The 18,870-nt window shown below is 57.7% G+C and overlaps 1 protein-coding gene across 5 annotated transcripts in view; it reads left to right on the forward strand.

Moving 5' to 3' along the window:
- Positions 1-18,494, forward strand: part of PDPR (pyruvate dehydrogenase phosphatase regulatory subunit) — a 51,159-nt gene extending 32,665 nt beyond the window's left edge. For all 5 annotated transcript variants that reach the window (XM_064160522.1, XM_064160524.1, XM_064160521.1 and 2 more), the window contains 6 exons: positions 1,284-1,432; positions 7,520-7,632; positions 8,753-8,847; positions 11,543-11,632; positions 14,324-14,506; positions 15,996-18,494. In XM_064160522.1, coding sequence (XP_064016592.1) covers positions 1,284-1,432; positions 7,520-7,632; positions 8,753-8,847; positions 11,543-11,632; positions 14,324-14,506; positions 15,996-16,403 — 1,038 coding nt within the window. In that variant the 3' untranslated portion in view covers positions 16,404-18,494. The remainder of the gene's footprint in view (positions 1-1,283; positions 1,433-7,519; positions 7,633-8,752; positions 8,848-11,542; positions 11,633-14,323; positions 14,507-15,995) is intronic.
- The last annotated feature ends 376 nt before the right edge of the window (positions 18,495-18,870 follow it).

Genomic DNA, 18,870 nt, shown 5'->3' on the forward strand with positions numbered 1-18,870 from the left:
AACTGCCAGTTGATAACTCAGAGTCTCTGGGTCCCCACTGCAAAGGTTTTTAACACTCAGTCTCTTTAAAAGAGAAAGAAGCAGAGCTCCTGAGAGCCTTTTTCTTCACCCAGCAGCTTGCACAGGGGTAAAACCTTGTCCAGATGCTGCTGCAGATGTTGCTTGGGACCTCACTGCTTGCTCTTCCACCCCACACTTCCTCAGCTCTCAGCCAGTTCCTAACCCACCTCACTGCTTGCTCTTCCATCCCACACTTCCTCAGCTCTCAGCCAGTCCCTAACCCACCTCCCTGCCTGCTCTTCATCCCACACTTCCTCAGCTCTCAGCCAGTTTCTGACCCACCTCACTGCCTGCTCTTCCATCCCACACTTCCTCAGCTCTCAGCCAGTTCCTAACCCACCTCACTGCCTGCTTTTCCATCCCACACTTCCTCAGTTCTCAGCCAGTTCCTAACCTACCTCACTGCCTGCTCTTCCATCCCACACTTCCTCAGCTCTCAGCCAGTCCCTAACCCACCTCCCTGCCTGCTCTTCCATCCCACACTTCCTCAGCTACCCACCTCACTGCCTTCTCTTCCATCCCACACTTCCTCAGCTACCCACCTCACTGCCTTCTCTTCCATCCCACACTTCCTCAGCTACCCACCTCACTGCCTTCTCTTCCATCCCACACTTCTCAGCTACCCACCCCACTGCCTGCTCTTCCATCCCACACTTCCTCAGCTCTCAGCCAGTTCCTAACCCACCTCACTGCCTGCTCTTCATCCCACACTTCCTCAGCTACCCACCCCACTGCCTGCTCTTCCATCCCACACTTCCTCAGCTACCCACCCCACTGCCTGCTCTTCCATCCCACACTTCCTCAGCTACCCACCTCACTGCCTGCTCTTCCATCCCACACATCTTCAGCTACCCACCTCACTGGCTGATCTTCCATCCCACACTTCCTCAGCTACCCACCCCACTGCCTGCTCTTCCATCCCACACTTCCCCAGCTTGCTCACTAAGATATCACAGGAGACGGTGCCTAAAGCCTTGCTAAGGTCAAGGTAGGCTCCATCCACTGTTCTCCCTGAATCTACCCATCCAGTTAGGGCACCATAAAGTGCTCTCAGGTTAGTCAAGCCTGGTAAATCCATGCTGACTGCTCCTGGTAACCTCCTTCTCCTCCAAGTGCCTTGATGATTGACTGCAGCACAGCTCCACCAGCCCGGCAGGGATTTCTTGGGCCAAAATCTGATGCCACCTTAACTCCTCTGCTTCTCTTTTTTTCAATCCTTGTAGTCTACAGGAGACCAGGCCCTGGAAAGCCTACAGTACCTCTTCTCCAATGACCTGGATGTGCCAGTTGGGCACGTGGTGCACACTGGCATGCTCAACGAGAAGGGAGGCTACGAGAACGACTGCAGCATCGCGCGGCTGAGCAAGCGCAGGTAGGGGGCTGCAGCTGCTGCTCCTCAGCCATCACCCCCAGCACCTTCAAGCCTCTCAGAACCTCCTCATGGAGGTCTGTTGCATGGAGTTGGCAGGGTTGGAAGGGACCCTAAGGTTCAAGTTTCAACCCCTCTGCCATGGGCAAGGATACCTCTGCCATGGTAGATCTGTTCGTTAGGGTCAGAAGGGACCCTAAGGTTCAAGTTTCAACCCCTCTGCCATGGGCAAGGACACCTCTGCCATGCTAGGTCTGTTTGTCAGGGTTGGAAGGGACCCCAAGGATCAAGTTTGAACCCCTCTGCCATGGTAGGTCTGTTTCTCAGAGTTGTCAGGGTTGGAAGGGACCCTGAGGTTCAAGTTTCAACTCCTCTGCCATGGGCAAGGATGCCTCTGCCACGGTAGATCTGTTTGTCAGGGTCAGAAGGGACCCTAAGGTTCAAGTTTCAACCCCTCTGCCATGGGCAGGGCTACCTCTGCCATGCTAGGTCTGTTTGTCAGGATTGGAAGGGACCCTAAGGATCAAGTTTCAGCCCCTCTGCCCTGGGCAGGGCTACCTCTGCCATGCTAGGTCTGTTTGTCAGGATTGGAAGGGACCCCAAGGATCAAGTTTCAGCCTCTCTGCCATGCTAGGTCTGTTTCACAGAGTTGTCAGGGTTGGAAGGGACCCTAAGGTTCAAGTTTCAACCCCTCTGCCATGGGCAGGGCTACCTCTGCCATGCTAGGTCTGTTTGTCAGGGTTGGAAGGGACCCCAAGGATCAAGTTTGAACCCCTCTGCCATGGGCAAGGACACCTCTGCCATGCTAGGTCTGTTTGTCAGGGTTGGAAGGGATCCTAAGGATCAAGTTTCAACTCCTCTGCCATGGGCAGGGCTACCTCTGCCACAGTAGGTCTGTTTGTCAGGGTTGGAAGGGACCCCAAGGTTCAAGTTTCAACCCCTCTGCCATGGGCAAGGACACCTCTGCCATGCTGGGTCTGTTTGTCAGGGTTGGAAGGGATCCTAAGGATCAAGTTTGAACCCCTCTGCCATGGGCAAGGATACCTCTGCCATGGTAGATCTGTTTGTCAGGGTTGGAAGGGATCGTAAGGATCAAGTTTCAACCCCTCTGCCATGGGCAGGTGGAGGGAGATGGGGAGGGACTTTTGAGGCTGTCAGGGAGTGAGTGGAGCAAAGCTGGAAGTGAGGAGCAGCCTGGAAGTTGTTGAGCAGGAGAGTGGTGAGAGGCTGGAATGGGTTGCCCAGGGAGGGGGTTGAGGCCCCATGGCTGGAGGTGTTTGAGGCCAGGCTGGCTGAGGCTGTGTGCAGCCTGCTCTAGGGTAGGGTGTCCCTGGGCATGGCAGGGGGGTTGGAACTGCCTGCTCCTTGTGCTCCCTCCCAACCACAGTCAGGTTGCCCACAGCCACATCTAACCTAGCCTGATGAAAAACCTCCATGGTTGAGGCTTCCACCACCTCCCTGGGCAAGCTGTGCCAGTCTCTCACCAGCCTCATGCTGAAGAACTTCCTCATAATGTCCAATCAAACCTCCCCTCCTCTAGTTTGGATCATTCTCCCCCTGTCCTATCACTACCCTACCCCCTAAAAAGTCTCTCCCCAGCTTTCTTTTAGGTCCACTTCAGACACTGGAAAGCCACAATAAGGTCTCCTCAGAGCTTTCTTCAGCCCAAACTGTTTCAATGTGTCCTCATGGGAGAGCTGCTCCAGAGATAGGAGCCCTGATTCTCTTCTCCTGTTCCTAAATCAATAACCCAAGTCAGAGGCTGCTGCTGAATTTAATGGTGTTTGGGGGAGTTCCTTATTTGGGGACAACAAATGAACACTGATTGGAGTTTTGGGCCCCTCACTCTTCAAGGAGAACATTGAGGGACTGGAGCAGGTCCAGAGAAGGGCAACAAAGCTGAGGAGGAGCATCTTAGGGAGATGGAGGTGGTTAGTGTGGAGAAGGCTGAGGGGAGACCTCATTGCTTTCCACAGCTCCATGAAAGGAGTTTGGAGCCAGGTGGGATTGGGCTCTGCTCCCAAGGGAAAAGCAATAGGATGAGGAAAAATGGTCTCAAGTTGTGCCAGGGGAGGTTTAGATTGGATAGGAGATGAAAATCCTTCCTCTAAAGGGTCATCAGGGCTTGGCCCAGGGCAGTAGTGGGGTCCCCATCCCTGAAGGGCTTTGACAGCTGTGGAGATGAGGTGCTGAGGGCCATGGTTTAGTGGTGCCTTGGCAGTGCTGGGCTAAGGGTTGGGCTGGATGACCTGAAAGGTGTTTTCCAGCCAAAACAAGGCCAAGATGATTTGTTTTCAGGGTCCTCAGAGTTCCTCAGTCTAGGGAATCACTTCAGGTGCAGCCCAGGCAGTTCCTCCTTGGCTCCTGCCCAATCTCCTGCTGGGAGTTAGGTGCTGGAAGCCTCACTTCTGGATGGTTTCAGCTCTCCCCTTCAGCATGCCTGCTCTGCTCAGCTCTGCAGCCTGCCCTGGCTCTTCTGTGAGCCCTCAGGAGCACAAGATCTCATCCTTAGACTCAGCACTTTGAGCTCTCTTGGACACTTAACCCAACCTTTCCATTTCAGAAGCTGCTTAGTGGCCTGGACGTTGAGTTGCTTCCTCTGGACCATTTTCTCTGTGTGCTTTCATTGTATTGGCCTGAGAGCATTCTGCTTTGCTGCCCTTTCAGTGACAATCAGCTTCTCTTCCTCTTCTCCACTCATGTGTTGCTTGAAAGTATTGTCCTTCTCTGCCTGGAGCCAGCAGCTTCCCTCCTTGCCTCCTCCTTGCTGCAGATAATGAACTTCCAACTCACAGCTCATAGAGGAGAGACAACAAGCAGCTCATTTTCCCCCATCAAGTGGGCTTCTGTGTTTGGAAGCTGTTGATAATAACCAGCACTGTGTGTCAGAAGAGGCCTGCTGAAACAAGCAGCTGCTGTGTCAACCATGGGCTGAGCAGACAGGGTCTTGCCTGCTGGCCAGGAGCTGCAAATGCCTTCTGCTGAATCACAGAATAGGTTGGCTTGGAAGGGATCTTCAAAGGTCATCCAGTCCAACCCCCATCCTGCAGTCAGCAGGGACATGATCCACTAGATCAGGTTGCTCAGAGCCTTGTTGGATAAAGAGCTGGCTTGAGGGCCACACACAAAGGGTGGCTGGCAATGGGTACATGGCCAAGTGCAGGCCAGGGACAAGTGGAGTCTCTCAGGGATCAGTTCTGGCACCAGGCTTGGTCAGCATCTCTGTGGCTGCCATGGACAGGGCCACTGAGTGCAGCCTCAGCAGGTTTGTGCCCACACCAAGCTGTGTGCTGCAGCAGGCAGGCTGCAGGGCAGGGATGGCAGCCAGAGGCACCTGGGCAGGCTGCAGAGGTGGGCACAAGCCAAGCTCAGGAGCTGCAACAAGACCAAGGGCAAGGTGCTGCAGCTGGGGGGAGGCAATGCCAAGCACCAATGCAGGCTGGGCAGTGCCAGGCTGCAGAGCAGCCCTGAGCAGAGGGACTTGGGGGTGCTGCTGGAGGAGAAGCTCAGCAGGAGCCAGCAGTGTGCACTTGCAGCCCAGAGAGCCAAGCAGAGCCTGGGCTGCAGCAGCAGCAGTGTGGGCAGCAGGGCCAGGGAGGGGATTCTGCCCCTCTGCTCTGCTCTGCTGAGAGCCCACCTGGAGTCCTGCATCCAGTGCTGGAGCCCCTGGGCCAAGAGGGCTGTGGAGATGCTGGAGAGTGTCCAGAGCAGGGCCAGGAGGATGCTGAGAGGCTGCAGCAGCTCTGCTGTGAGCACAGCCTGAAAGAGTTGGGGCTGTGCAGGCTGCAGCAGAGGAGGCTCCCAGGGGACCTTCTGGTGGCCTTGCAGCATCTGCAGGGGGCTGCAAAAAAGCTGGGGAGGGACTTTGGAGGCTGGGAGGGAGTGGCAGGAGTGGGGGGGCTGGAGCAAAGCTGGAGGTGGGGAGAGTGAGGCTGGAGGGGAGGAGGAAGTTGTTGAGCAGGAGAGTGGTGAGAGGCTGGAATGGGTTGCCCAGGGAGGGGGTTGAGGCCCCATGGCTGGAGGTGTTTGAGGCCAGGCTGGCTGAGGCTGTGTGCAGCCTGCTCTAGGGTAGGGTGTCCCTGGGCATGGCAGGGGTTGGCACTGCCTGCTCCTTGTGCTCCCTTCCAACCCTTACTGATTCTGTCTCTCTGAGCCTGACCTTGAATATCTTCAGGGGTGGGACCTCAGCCACCTCTCTGCCCAACCTGTTGCATTGCTCCACCAGAGCTTGCTCCTCGCATCCGTTCTGAGTCTTCTCTGGTTTCAAACCATTGCTGCTGGTCCTGTCACTGCAGGCCTTTGAGAACAGCCCCTCTGCAGCCTTCTTCTGGCCCCCTTCAGGTATTGAAAGGCAGCTCTGAGATCTCCCTGGAGCCTTTTCTCCTCCAGGCTGAACACCTCCAGGCTCCCTCAGCCTGTCCTCGCAGCAGAGCTGCTCCAACCCCCTGACCACTTTCATGGCCCTGCTCTGGACTTGCTCCATCAAGTCCTTGTCCTTCCTGTGTTGGGGGCACCAGAATGATGGTGACTTGGAGATTGTCTGTGAACCTCCTGTGCTCCCCTTCTTGTCACCAGGCTGCTGCTAACACTGGAAGGCTTCCTCTTGTGGCAGATGTGATGGTGTTGGTTCAAGAGATCTCAGCTGTGGCTTTTTCTAGCCAGCTTGGGCTTGTCTCCTGCTAGCTTGGAAGCTTCTGAAGGTCTCCACTAGTTCATGACCCAGAAAAGAATTGAATTCTCTTGTGGCCTGCCCTAGGTGATCCTGCTTTGGCAAAGGGATTGGACTTGATGATGTCCAGAGGTCCCTTCCAACCCCTACCACTCTATAGTTGCATGAATCATAGAATCAAGCAGGTTGGAAGAGACCTTGAAGATCATCCAGTCCAACCTATCCCCCAGCCCTAGCCAGTCAACTAGACCATGGCACTAAGTGCCTCATCCAGGCTTTATGAGTTATGATTTCAAATCTACTCTCACCTTGAGTCACAGAAACAGGCTGGAAAACCATAGAATAGGGTCAGGGTTGGAAGGGAGCACAAGGATCATCTAGTTCCAACCCCCCTGCCATGGGCAGGGACACCCTGCCCTAGCCTCAGTCCCCCAGGATCACCCTGGCTAACCCAGAACCCTGCTCTGCAAGCTTCACCCTAAACCACATCCCCAAGCACCACATCCAAATGACTCTTACATGCTTCAAGGGTTGGTGACTCCACCACCTCCCTGGGCAGCCCATGCCAGTGCCAATCACTCTCTCTGCCAGGAGCTTCCTCCTCACAGCCAGCCCACACCTGCCCTGCCACAGCTTCAGCCTGGGGCCCCTTCTGCTGCTGCTGCCTGCCTGGCACCAGAGCCCAACCCCACCTGGCTACAGCCTCCCTGCAGGCAGCTGCAGGCAGCAATCAGCTCTGCCCTGAGCCTCCTCTGCTGCAGCCTGCACCCCCCCAGCTCCCTCAGCCTCTCCTCTCAGGGCTGTGCTCCAGGCCCCTCACAGCTTTGTCGCCCTCCTGTGGACACCTTCCAGTACTGCAACTTCTCTCTGCAATTGAGGAGCCCAGAACTGGACACAGCACTCCAGGGCTGGCCTGAGCAGTGCTGGGCACAGGGGCACAAGAACCTCCCTTCTCCTGCTGGCCACACTGCTCCTGAGCCAGCCCAGGATGCCACTGGCTCTGCTGCCCACCTGGGCACACTGCTGCCTCCTCTGCAGCTGCTCTCTCCCAGCACCCCCAGGGCCCTCTCTGCCTGCCTGCTCTCAGCCCCTCTGGCCCCAGCCTGCACTGCTGCTTGGGGTTGTTGTGGCCAAAGTGCAGAACCTGCCCTTGGCCTTGTTGAATCTCATCCCCTTTGGCCTCTGCCCACCCATGCAGCCTGCCCAGGTCCCTCTGCAGGGCTCTGCTGCCCTCCAACAGCTCTACAGCTGCTCCTGGCTTGGTGTCATCTGCAAACTCACTGCTGCTGGACTCAATCCCCTCGTCCAGAGCATCAATAAAGATATTGAACAGTCCCTGCTAAGCTGGCAGTCTGTATGTGTGTGTGAGACTCTTCTGGCTGTCCATTCACTGTCTTCTGGTATCCCTTTGTCTGTTCCAGCTTCTTCATGATTTCCCCTACTGACCAACAAGTCCATTGCTGGGCCTGGCTGAAGAAGCACTTGCCCGAGGACCCTGGCCTGACCATGGAAGATGTGACCTGGAAGTACACAGGTGAGAAATCCCTGAAAGAGAGCTCCTTGTGCAGCCTGAAAGCAGAGAATCATTGAGGCATTCTGCTTGGAAGGTAACTTTGAAGGTCATCAAGTCCAACCTTTAACCCAGCACTGCCAAGATGCCACTAAACTGTGGTCCTCAGCACCACATCTCCACAGCTCTGCAAGCCCTGCAGGGGTGGGACTCCACCACTGCCCTGGGCAGCCTGTTCCAGGCCTTGACAACCCTTCTGGGGAAGAAATTGTGTCCAGTTCTGGGCTCCTGAATTGCAGAGAGCTGCTGAGGTGCTGGAAGGTGCTGAGAGAAGGGCAGCAAGGCTGGGGAGGGGCCTGGAGCACAGCCCTGTGAGGAGAGGCTGAGGGAGCTGGGGGGGTGCAGGCTGCAGCAGAGGAGGCTCAGGGCAGAGCTGATTGCTGCCTGCAGCTGCCTGCAGGGAGGCTGTAGCCAGGTGGGGTTGGGCTCTGGTGCCAGGCAGCAGCAGCAGCAGAAGGGGCCCCAGGCTGAAGCTGTGTCAGGGCAGGTGTGGGCTGGCTGTGAGGAGGAAGCTGCTGGCAGAGAGAGTGATTGGCACTGGCATGGGCTGCCCAGGGAGGTGGTGGAGTGGCCGTGCCTGGAGGGGTTGGAGCCAAGGCTGGCTGGGCACTGAGTGCCATGGTGTGGTTGTTTGGGCAGGGCTGGCTGCTAGGTTGGCACTGAGTGCCATGGTGTGGTTGGTTGGGCAGGGCTGGGTGCTAGGTTGGCACTGCCTGAGCTTGGAGGTGTCTTCCAGCCTGGCTGACTCTGTGATTCTGTGCTTCATGTGCAACCTAAACCTGCCCTGGTGCAACTCGAGGCTGTTTCCTCCTGCCCTGTCCCTTGTTTCTTAGGAGAAGAGACAACTCCCCCCTGTCTCCAGCCTGCATTCAGGCAACTGTAGAGAGCCAAAAGCTCTTCCCAAGCCTCCTTTTCTCCCATCTCAACAGCCCCAGCTCCCTCAGCCATTAGGACTTGTGCACCACTTTGTTGCCCTTCCCCAAACACCCAAGCTTTAGAAAGTGGCACATGGACATCTGCAGGTTCACCACCAGGCAAGAGCATCTCCAGCCTCACCCAGGTGCTGTTCCCTTCTGCCCTGCAGCTCTCAACCTGATCGGTCCCCGTGCTGTGGATGTCCTCTCAGAGCTCTCCTATGCCCCCATGACTGCAGAACACTTCCCCTCCCTCTTCTGCAAGGTGAGTGGCTGAGCTTCCTCCCTCCTGGCCCTGCCAGGCTTTGCCAGGGACGTGTAGAAGGGGCAGAATGAGGGCTTAGGGGGCTGGAGGGGGATTGGGAGGTACTGGGGCAGCTTCACTGCAGTTGCTGAGCTTGGCTGGTGATGAACTGGTGATAGAGCTGAGCTGGGCTGGGGAGGTGGAAGAGCCCTTGGAGAGCCACAAGAGCCCTTGGAGAGCCACAAGAGCCCTTGGAGATCCACAAGAGCCCTTGGAGAGCCACAAGAGCCCTTGGAGAGCCACAAGAGCCCTTGGAGAGCCACAAGAGCCTTTAGAGAGCCACAAGAGCCTTTAGAGAGCCACAAGAGCCCTTGGAGAGCCACAAGAGCCCTTGGAGAGCCACAAGAGCCCTTGGAGAGCCACAAGAGCCCTTGGAGAGCCACAAGAGCCCTTGGAGATCCACAAGAGCCTCTGGAGATCCACAAGAGCCCTTGGAGATCCACAAAAGCCCTTGGAGATCCTCAAGAGCCTTTGGAGATCAGCAAGAGCCTTTGGGGATCAACAAGAGCCCTTGGAGATCAGCAAGAGCCTCTGGAGATCCACAAGAACCTCTGGAGATCCACAAGAGCCCTTGGAGATCAGCAAACCCAAACCCCTGACCCACAACTCCCAGTCCCACCCCTGCTGCTGAGCCATCACCACCAAACCACCTCCCTCAGCACCACATCAGGCAGCTTCTAAACACCTCCAGGGATGGGAGCTCCACCACCTGCCTGGGCAGCCTGGGCCAAGGCCTAAGAACCCTTCCTGGGAAGACTTCTTTTCCTGGTGTCCAACCTGAACCTTTCCTGGCACAACTTGAGGTTGTTTTCTCTTGGCCTGTCACTTGCATCTGAGAAGAGACTCAACCATGCCTGGCTCCAGCCTCCTCTCAGGGAGCTGTAGAGAGCAGTGAGGTCTCCCTTCAGCCTGTTTTTATCCAGACTAACCACCCCCAGCTCCCTCAGCTGCTGCTCCTCCTCAACCCTGTTCTTCAGACCCTTCCCCAGCTTTGTTGCCCTTCTCTGGACCTCCTCCAGCCACTCAGTGTCCTTCTTGGAGTGAGGGGCCCAAAACTGAACCCAGCACTCAAGGTCTGACCTCATCAGTGCCCAGCACAGGGGCACCATCACTTCCCTACTCCTGCTGGCCACATAATTGCTGATCCAGGCCAGGCTGCTGGTAGCAGCTCTCTGAGGGGACCTTCTTGTGGCCTTGCAGTATCTGAAGTGGGCTCCAAAAAAGCTGGGGAGGGACTTTTGAGGCTGTGAGGGAGTGGCAGGAGTGGGGGGGCTGGAGCAAAGCTGGAGGTGGGGAGAGTGAGGCTGGAGGGGAGGAGGAAGTTGTTGAGCAGGAGAGTGGTGAGAGGCTGGAATGGGTTGCCCAGGGAGGGGGTTTGAGGCCCCATGGCTGGAGGTGTTTGAGGCCAGGCTGGCTGAGGCTGTGTGCAGCCTGCTCTAGGGTAGGGTGTCCCTGGGCATGGCAGGGGGGTTGGAACTGCCTGCTCCTTGTGCTCCCTTCCAGCCCTGACTGATTCTGTGATTCTAGCCTTCTTGGCCACCTGGGCACAGCCAGCTGTCACCCAGCACCCCCAGGTCCCTGTCTGCTGGGCACCAGGCTCTTTTGAACTACTTTTCTTTGGGTTCCTCTTGTTGAAATGGAGGAGAAACCCCCATGAGTGGTCACTTTGCACTCCCTGTAGCCTTGGTGCCATTTACTCTTGGGACCTTTTGGATGTAACCCATCATGGAGCTGTCTTCTGGAAGGGCAGCAGGGCTCAGTGACTCAGGAGTCGTTGTCCCCTGCCACGTTAGCAGGCTGAGCACTTCACTGCTGCTCAGCTCCTCTCTGGTATCTAGAACACAACCCATCCCCTGACCTAGTTCCAAGGCTTCCTCCCAAGCATTCAGGCAGCAATGAGGACGTTTGGGTGAGGTGAACCTCACTGCTGGAATCTGCAGCTGGAACTGCTTGGCAGGTGTGTGCTGGGGAGAAGCTTCAGTGAGGAAGGGGAGAGAGGACAGCATGGAGTGCACCAAGAGAAGTGTGGCCAGCAGGGCTAAGGAGGTTCTTCTCCTCTACTCTGCCCTAATGAGACCACACCTGGAGTACTGTGCCCAGTTTTGGGCTCCCCAGTTCAGGACAGGCAGGGACCTGCTGGAGAGAGTCCAGCAGAGAGGCATGGGGATGGTTTGGGGACTTGAGCATCTTCCCTCTGAGAGCTGTGGGGTTGTTTAGTCTGGAGAAGAGAAGGTTGAGAAGAGATCTCCTCAATGTCTCTAAATATCTGAGGGGTGGGGGTCAAGGGGAGGGCACCAATCTCTTTTCAGTGGTGCACAGCACTAAGACAAGGAGCAATGGATACAAACTTGAACACAGAAGGTTCTACCTCAACAGGAGGAGAAACTTCTTCACACTGAAGGTGACAGAGCCCTGGAGCAGGCTGCCCAGAGAGGTTGTGGAGTCTCCTTCTCTGGAGCCTTTCCAAACCCACCTGGATGTGACCTGCCCTGGGCGATCCTGCTTTGGCAGAGCAGGGGTTGGACTGGATGATGTCTGGAGATCCCTTCCCACCTCTTAGGTTCTGTGATTCTGTGTGGATAGGGCATGGACTGTGCTGGTTCTGTGCTGCTGTGTGGCCCTTTTGGCTGATCTCAGCCCTGTGCTTCTGCTGCAGGAGATGAGCGTGGGCTACGCCAACGGCATCCGCGTGATGAGCATCACCCACACAGGGGAGCCTGGGTTCGTGCTCTACATCCCCATAGAGGTAAGAGCAGGAGGCAGCCTCAGCTGATTCAGGCACTGGGTTGCATGCTTAATGAGAAACCATTCTGGGCCTGACTCAAAGTGAGGAAACCCTGGAATTGGTTGGCTTGGAAAAGCCCACCTGAGGTCATGAAGTGCCAACTCCCAGCCCGGCACCACCGTGGCCACTAAACCATGTCCCTGAGAGCCATGGCCCATGTGGTCCTTGAACACCTCCAGGCATGGTGACTCCACCACCTGCCAAGGCCTGGAATGCTTCTGGGCTGCTCCATGGGGGCAGCCTGCCTGCAGGCACCAGGGGGGCAATGGTGACTGGTGCCATATCCAGCTGGCACTGGTGGTGTGCCCAAGGGATCAGTGCTGGGCACAGTCCTGTTCAATATCTTTATTGATGCTCTGGAGCAGGAGATGGAGTCCTGCAGCAGTGAGGTTGCAGATGGCAGCAAGCCAGGAGCAGCTGTGGAGCTGTTGGAGGGGAGCAGAGCCCTGCAGAGGGACCTGGCCAGGCTGCATGGGTGGGCAGAGGCCAAGGGGATGAGAGTGAACAAGGCCAAAGGCAGGTTCTGCACTTTGGCCACAGCAGCCCCAAGCAGCAGTGCAGGCTGGGGCCAGAGGGGCTGAGAGGGCCCTGGGGGTGCTGTGAGAGAGCAGCTGCAGAGGAGGCAGCAGTGTGCCCAGGTGGGCAGCAGAGCCAGTGGCATCCTGGGCTGGCTCAGGAGCAGTGTGGGCAGCAGGACAAGGGAGGTTCTTGTGCCCCTGTGCCCAGCACTGCTCAGGCCAGCCCTGGAGTGCTGTGTCCAGTTCTGGGCTCCTGAATTGCAGAGAGAAGTTGCAGTACTGGAAGGTGTCCACAGGAGGGCGACAAAGCTGTGAGGGGCCTGGAGCACAGCCCTGAGAGGAGAGGCTGAGGGAGCTGGGGGGGTGCAGGCTGCAGCAGAGGAGGCTCAGGGCAGAGCTGATTGCTGCCTGCAGCTGCCTGCAGGGAGGCTGTAGCCAGGTGGGGTTGGGCTCTGGTGCCAGGCAGGCAGCAGCAGCAGAAGGGGCCCCTGGCTGAAGCTGTGGCAGGGCAGGTGTGGCCTGGCTGTGAGGAGGAAGCTGCTGGCAGAGAGAGTGATTGGCACTGGCATGGGCTGCCCAGGGAGGTGGTGGAGTGGCCATGGCTGGAGGGGTTGGAGCCAAGGCTGGCTGGGCACTGAGTGCCATGGTGTGGTTGGTTGGGCAGGGCTGGGTGCTAGGTTGGCACTGAGTGCCATGGTGTGGTTGATTGGGCAGGGCTGGCTGCTGGGTTGGCACTGAGTGCCATGCTCTGGTTGTTTGGGCAGGGCTGGGTGCTAGGTTGGCACTGAGTGCCATGGTCTGGTTGGTTGGGCAGGGCTGGGTGCTGGGTTGGCACTGAGTGCCATGGTCTGGTTGTTTGGGCAGGGCTGGCTGCTAGGTTGGCACTGAGTGCCATGGTGTGGTTGTTTGGGCAGGGCTGGGTGCTAGGTTGGCACTGAGTGCCATGGTGTGGTTGATTGGGCAGGGCTGGGTGCTAGGTTGGCACTGAGTGCCATGGTGTGGTTGATTGGGCAGGGCTGGGTGCTAGGTTGGCACTGAGTGCCATGCTCTGGTTGTTTGGGCAGGGCTGGGTGCTAGGTTGGCACTGAGTGCCATGGTCTGGTTGATTGGGCAGGGCTGCATGCTAGGTTGGCACTGAGTGCCATGGTGTGGTTGGTTGGGCAGGGCTGGGTGCTAGGTTGGCACTGAGTGCCATGGTGTGGTTGTTTGGGCAGGGCTGGGTGCTAGGTTGGCACTGAGTGCCATGGTGTGGTTGGTTGGGCAGGGCTGGGTGCTAGGTTGGCACTGAGTGCCATGGTGTGGCTGGTTGGGCAGGGCTGGGTGCTAGGTTGGCACTGAGTGCCATGGTGTGGCTGGTTGGGCAGGGCTGGGTGCTAGGTTGGCACTGAGTGCCATGGTGTGGTTGGTTGGGCAGGGCTGGGTGCTAGGTTGGCACTGAGTGCCATGGTGTGGTTGGTTGGGCAGGGCTGGGTGCTAGGTTGGCACTGAGTGCCATGGTGTGGTTGGTTGGGCAGGGCTGGGTGCTAGGTTGGCACTGAGTGCCATGGTGTGGTTGGTTGGGCAGGGCTGGGTGCTAGGTTGGCACTGAGTGCCATGGTGTGGCTGGTTGGGCAGGGCTGGGTGCTAGGTTGGCACTGAGTGCCATGGTGTGGTTGGTTGGGCAGGGCTGGCTGCTAGGTTGGCACTGAGTGCCATGGTGTGGTTGGTTGGGCAGGGCTGGGTGCTAGGTTGGGCACTGAGTGCCATGGTGTGGTTGTTTGGGCAGGGCTGGGTGCTAGGTTGGCACTGAGTGCCATGGTGTGGTTGGTTGGGCAGAGCTGGGTGCTAGGTTGGCACTGAGTGCCATGGTGTGGCTGGTTGGGCAGGGCTGGGTGCTAGGTTGGCACTGAGTGCCATGGTGTGGTTGGTTGGGCAGGGCTGGCTGCTAGGTTGGCCTGGCTGAGCCTGCAGCTCTCTCCCAGCCTGGTTCCTTCTATGACTCCTGCGTTTCCCTGCTCCGTGTTGCGTTCCCCATGGGCGCACCAAAGCGCCAGGGCACAATCCCCTTCCTTCTGCTGCTGCTGCTGCCAGGTAGTGGCTGCCCCTTTCTGCCAGTGCCAGCCTGCAGCTGGCTGTGCCCTCCCTTCCTTTGCAGTATGCCCTGCACGTGTACAACGAGGTGATGAACATGGGCCAGAAGTACGGGATCCGCAACGCCGGCTACTACGCGCTGCGCAGCCTGCGCATCGAGAAGTTCTTCGCCTTCTGGGGGCAGGACCTGGATGCTTTTACCACTCCCATGGAGTGTGGACGTGAGTTCCAGGTCAAGCTGGACAAGGTAACCACCTCCTGCACCTGGCCTAGGTGGGGAGAGGCTCCAGCAAGGCTTAGGCAGGGAGAAATGGAATGAGATCCAACAAGGGTCTGGCACCTGGGAAAGAGCGACCCTGTGGAGCGCTATAGCTGCTGGAGAGCAGTGAAGGGGCAAAGGACCTTGGGGTCCTGGTGGAGAGGTTGATCATCAGCCAGCAATGTGCTCTGGAGGCCAAGAAGGCCAAGGGCATGCTGGGGTGGATGAGAAGGGCTGTGGGGAGTAGGTCTGAGAGGTTCTTCTCTCCCTCAACTCCGCCCTGCTGAGGTTGCATCTGGGATGCTGTGTCCTGTTCTGGGACCTTTGGTTGAGGAAGGAGCTCAGGGAAGTGCTTGAGAGAGTCCAGCAGAGAGCCTCAAAGCTGCTGGAGGCAGTGGAACATCTTCCTGAGGAGGAGAGCCTGAGGGAGCTGAGGCTCTTCAGCTTGGAGAGGAGGAGCCTGAGAGGTGACCTCATTGATGCTGATAGAGATGTGCAGGCTGAGTGCCCAGAGGCTGGAGCCAGGCTCTGCTGGGTGATGCCCAACCACAGCACAAGGATCCATGCATGGGAGCTGAGGCATAGGAAGCTCCATGGGAACAGGAGGAGGAATTTGTTTCCCCTGTGAGGGTGACAGAACCCTGGCACAGGCTGCCCTGGGGGGCTGTGGAGCCTCCCTCTCTGGAGGGATGTGTTCCTCCTCTCCTGCATGTGTCCCTGTGTGGTCTGCTCTAAGTGACCCTGCTCTGGCAGGGGGATTGGACTGGATGAGCTTTGGAGGTCCCTTCCAACACCAGGGTTGGGTGGAGCTGTGTGTGCAGCATCTCATCCTCACCTGTCTCATGGTCCAAAAAAAGGTGCTAGAAACACCCAAATTGTTCTTGTCTGCCTTCCTGGGCAGCGTTTGAGGGATCTGGGAGGCATCCTGTGTGCAGTTCTGGAGCCTCCAACACAAGCTGGACATGGAACTGTTGGAGCCAGTCCAGAGGAGGCCACCTGCTCAGATGCTCAGAGGGCTGCAGCAGCTCTGCTATGAGGACAGGCTACAAGAGTTGGGGCTCTGCAGCCTGCAGAAGGCTTGGAGGAGACCTTGGAGTGGCCTTGCAGTATCTGAAGGGGGCTACAAGAAGGCTGGGGAGGGACTAGGTGGCAAGGTCTGGGAATGACAGGAAGAGGAGGAATGAGTTGAAGCCAGGTGGAGGGGGAGGCTGAAGCTGCTCCTTTGCAGTGAGGGTGGTGAGATACTGGCACAGGTTGCCCAGGGAGGTTGTGGAGCACAGAAGCACCCAATGTGATCTATGATCACATTGGGTGCTTCTGTGCTCCACAACCTCCCTGGATGAGTTTGGATGAGGCTTTGAGCGACCTGTCCCAGCCTATAGCAGGACAATAGGAACCAGCTGAGCTCTGAGCTCCCTTCCAACCCCATCCCTACTCCTCTCCGATCCCTGAAACCCCTTTCCCTGTCCCTCCCTAGGGCCTGCCTTTCGTGGGGCAGGCAGCACTGCTGGAGCAGAAGCAGCAAGGGGTCTACAAACGCTTCACCATGTTCATCCTGGAGGACCACGACACGGACACGGACCTGTGGCCCTGGTGGGGGGAGCCCATCTACCGCAACGGCCGCTACGCCGGCAGGACCACCAGCAGCGCCTACAGCTACACGCTGGAGCGCCACGTCTGCCTGGGCTTCGTGCAGCACTTCCACCAGCAGACAGGGGAGGAGCTGGTGGTCACCACCGACTTCATCAACCAGGGAGACTACGAGATCGACATCGCCGGGCAGCGCTTCCAGGCCAAGGCTAAGCTCTACCCCTTCAGCTCCCTCTTCGCCCAGCAGCGGCGCCGCAAGGATGAGGTGGAACTGAGCAGCTACCAGAGGGAGTAGGGATGGACCTCACCTGCTGCCTAACTGCCCAGCTGGAGTTCTCCAGCTTCCAGTCCTCCTCTCCAGCTTCCAGTCCTCCTCTCCAGCTTCCAGTCCTCCTCTCCACCTTCCAATCCTCCTCCTCCTCACCTCCAGAGCTTCCTTTCCCTCTCGCCCAGCAGTGGCGCCGCAAGGATGAGGTGGAACTGAGCAGCTACCATTGGGAGTAGGGATGGACCTCACCTGCTGCCTAACTGCCCAGCTGGAGTCCTCCTCTCCAGCGTCCAGTCCTCCTCTCCACCTTCCAATCCTCCTCCTCCTCACCTCCAGAGCTTCCTTTCCCTCTTCGCCCAGCAGCGGTGCCGCAAGGATGAGGTGGAACTGAGCGGCTACCAGAGGGAGTAGGGATGGACCTCACCTGCTTCCTAACTGTCCAGCTGGAGTCCCCTCTCCAGCTTCCAGTCCTCCTCTCCAGCTTCCAGTCCTCCTCTCCAGCTTCCAGTCCTCCTCTCCACCTTCCAGTCCTCCTCTCCAGCTTCCAATCCTCCTCCTCCTCACCTCCAGAGCTTCCTTTCCCTCTTCGTCCAGCAGCGGCGCCGCAAGGATGAGGTGGAACTGAGCAGCTACCAGAGGGAGTAGGGATGGACCTCACCTGCTGCCTAACTGCCCAGCTGGAGTCCTCCTCTCCAGCTTCCAGTCCTCCTCTCCACCTTCCAGTCCTCCTCTCCACCTTCCAATCCTCCTCCTCCTCACCTCCAGAGCTTCCTTTCCCTCTTTGTCCAGCAGCGGCACCGCAAGGATGAGGTGGAACTGAGCAGCTACCAGAGGGAGTAGGGATGGACCTCACCTGCTGCCTAACTGCCCAGCTGGAGTCCTCCTCTCCAGCTTCCAGTCCTCCTCTCCACCTTCCAATCCTCCTCTCCAGCTTCCAGTCCTCCTTCTCCTCACCCTCAGAGCTTCCTTTCCCTCTTCGCCCAGCAGCGGCGCTGCAAGGATGAGGTGGAACTGAGCAGCTACCAGAGGGGGTAGGGATAGATCTCACCTGCTGCCTAACTGCCCAGCTGGAGTCCTCCTCTCCAGCTTCCAGTCCTCCTCCTCCTCACCCCCAGAGCTTCCTTTCCCTCTTCATCCAGAAGTGGCGCTGTAAGGATGAGGTGGAACTGAGCAGCTACCAGAGGGAGTAGGGATGGACCTCACCTGCTTTCTAACTGCTGAGCTGGAGTCCTCTCCAGCTTCCAGTCCTCCTCTCCACCTTCCAATCCTCCTCTCCAGCTTCCAGTCCTCCTCCTCCTCACCCTCAGAGCTTCCTTTCCCTGTTCCCTCAGCAGCGGCACCACAAGGATGAGGTGGAACTGAGTGGCTACCAGAGGGAGCAGGGATAGACCTCACCTGCTTCCTAGCTGCTGAGCTGGAGTCCTCTCCATCCTCCAGTCCTCTTCCTCACCCCCAGAGCTTCCTTTTAACCTTTTTTCCAGCGTGTTACCTTTTGTACATTTTAAACCTTCCCTTTCCCAAGGCCTTCCCCAGCCTCTGTCTCCCTCCCTCCCCCCTTTGCTTGCCAACCTCCCACCGCCACCACGTCCCAGTGGGCAAAGCACGGCGCTGAGAACGCCTCCACATATCCATGGGAGGAGGCCTCTATAGGAACACAACCCCACCAGTGGTGAAGGGAAGAGTTTGGATGGAGCCCTGAAGACTTGACTCTTGCTCTCTCCTCTCCAGCACGGCACAGCAGGTACCTGCTGAAGGCTGTGGCTTCACCTTGCTCTCCGCATGCCACATCGGCGATGCCCGCGGCAGTAGGACCATCAGCTACCTCATTGGCATGAGACAGCCTGGTGTGTGAGCAGAGCCAGGAGCCAGGTTTTGGGGTAGAGTTCAGCCTGTGCCTGCCCCACTCTGTTGTCCCTAAAGAGGGAGCAGAGTGGATTCAGCCCTCAGCTGTCACCGAGGTGTGGGCTTAGCGCTGGTAAGTCTGCTGGGCGGGACTGGAGTGTTTGGAGCGAGGTCACTTAGACACACAATAGAATCTCAAGGTGTGGGTTCCACTCTTCTGAAGGAAGATGAAGGTTTGGGTGGTTCTTAACCAAACTGCTGATTTCTAACCAGAAATTGTTGGTGTGGTGTTGTAACAGCAGTGCTGAGATGGCTGTTCCTCGGCTGCGCCGGCTCCTGCCTCTCCCGGCTCGCTTGGTTGTGCCTCAGGCAGTCTCCTCTCTTGGTGAGGTTGATGCAGCAAACACAGCTTGTGCTGTGTGTGGAGAAGTGGAGCAACGAGAGGAGACAGCAGCTTCTGGTTCTCAGCTGCCTGTGGTCATTTTGGAGTGGAGAAGACACAGTGCTCGTCTCACCTCTGGTGCTGGTGCTGTTGTGAGAGACCGGGGCTAGGACAGCATCTCCAGCAGCTCCTTCTGGCTTTGAGAAGTTGTCTTCTCTGTTTCTCCTCCACTCTGTTGGACTTCTTGCTGCTGTCTCTTGGTAGGACCTG

Source organism: Pogoniulus pusillus, chromosome 20, assembly GCF_015220805.1.
Source record: "Pogoniulus pusillus isolate bPogPus1 chromosome 20, bPogPus1.pri, whole genome shotgun sequence".
In the NCBI taxonomy this organism is placed as follows: Eukaryota; Metazoa; Chordata; class Aves; order Piciformes; family Lybiidae; genus Pogoniulus; species Pogoniulus pusillus.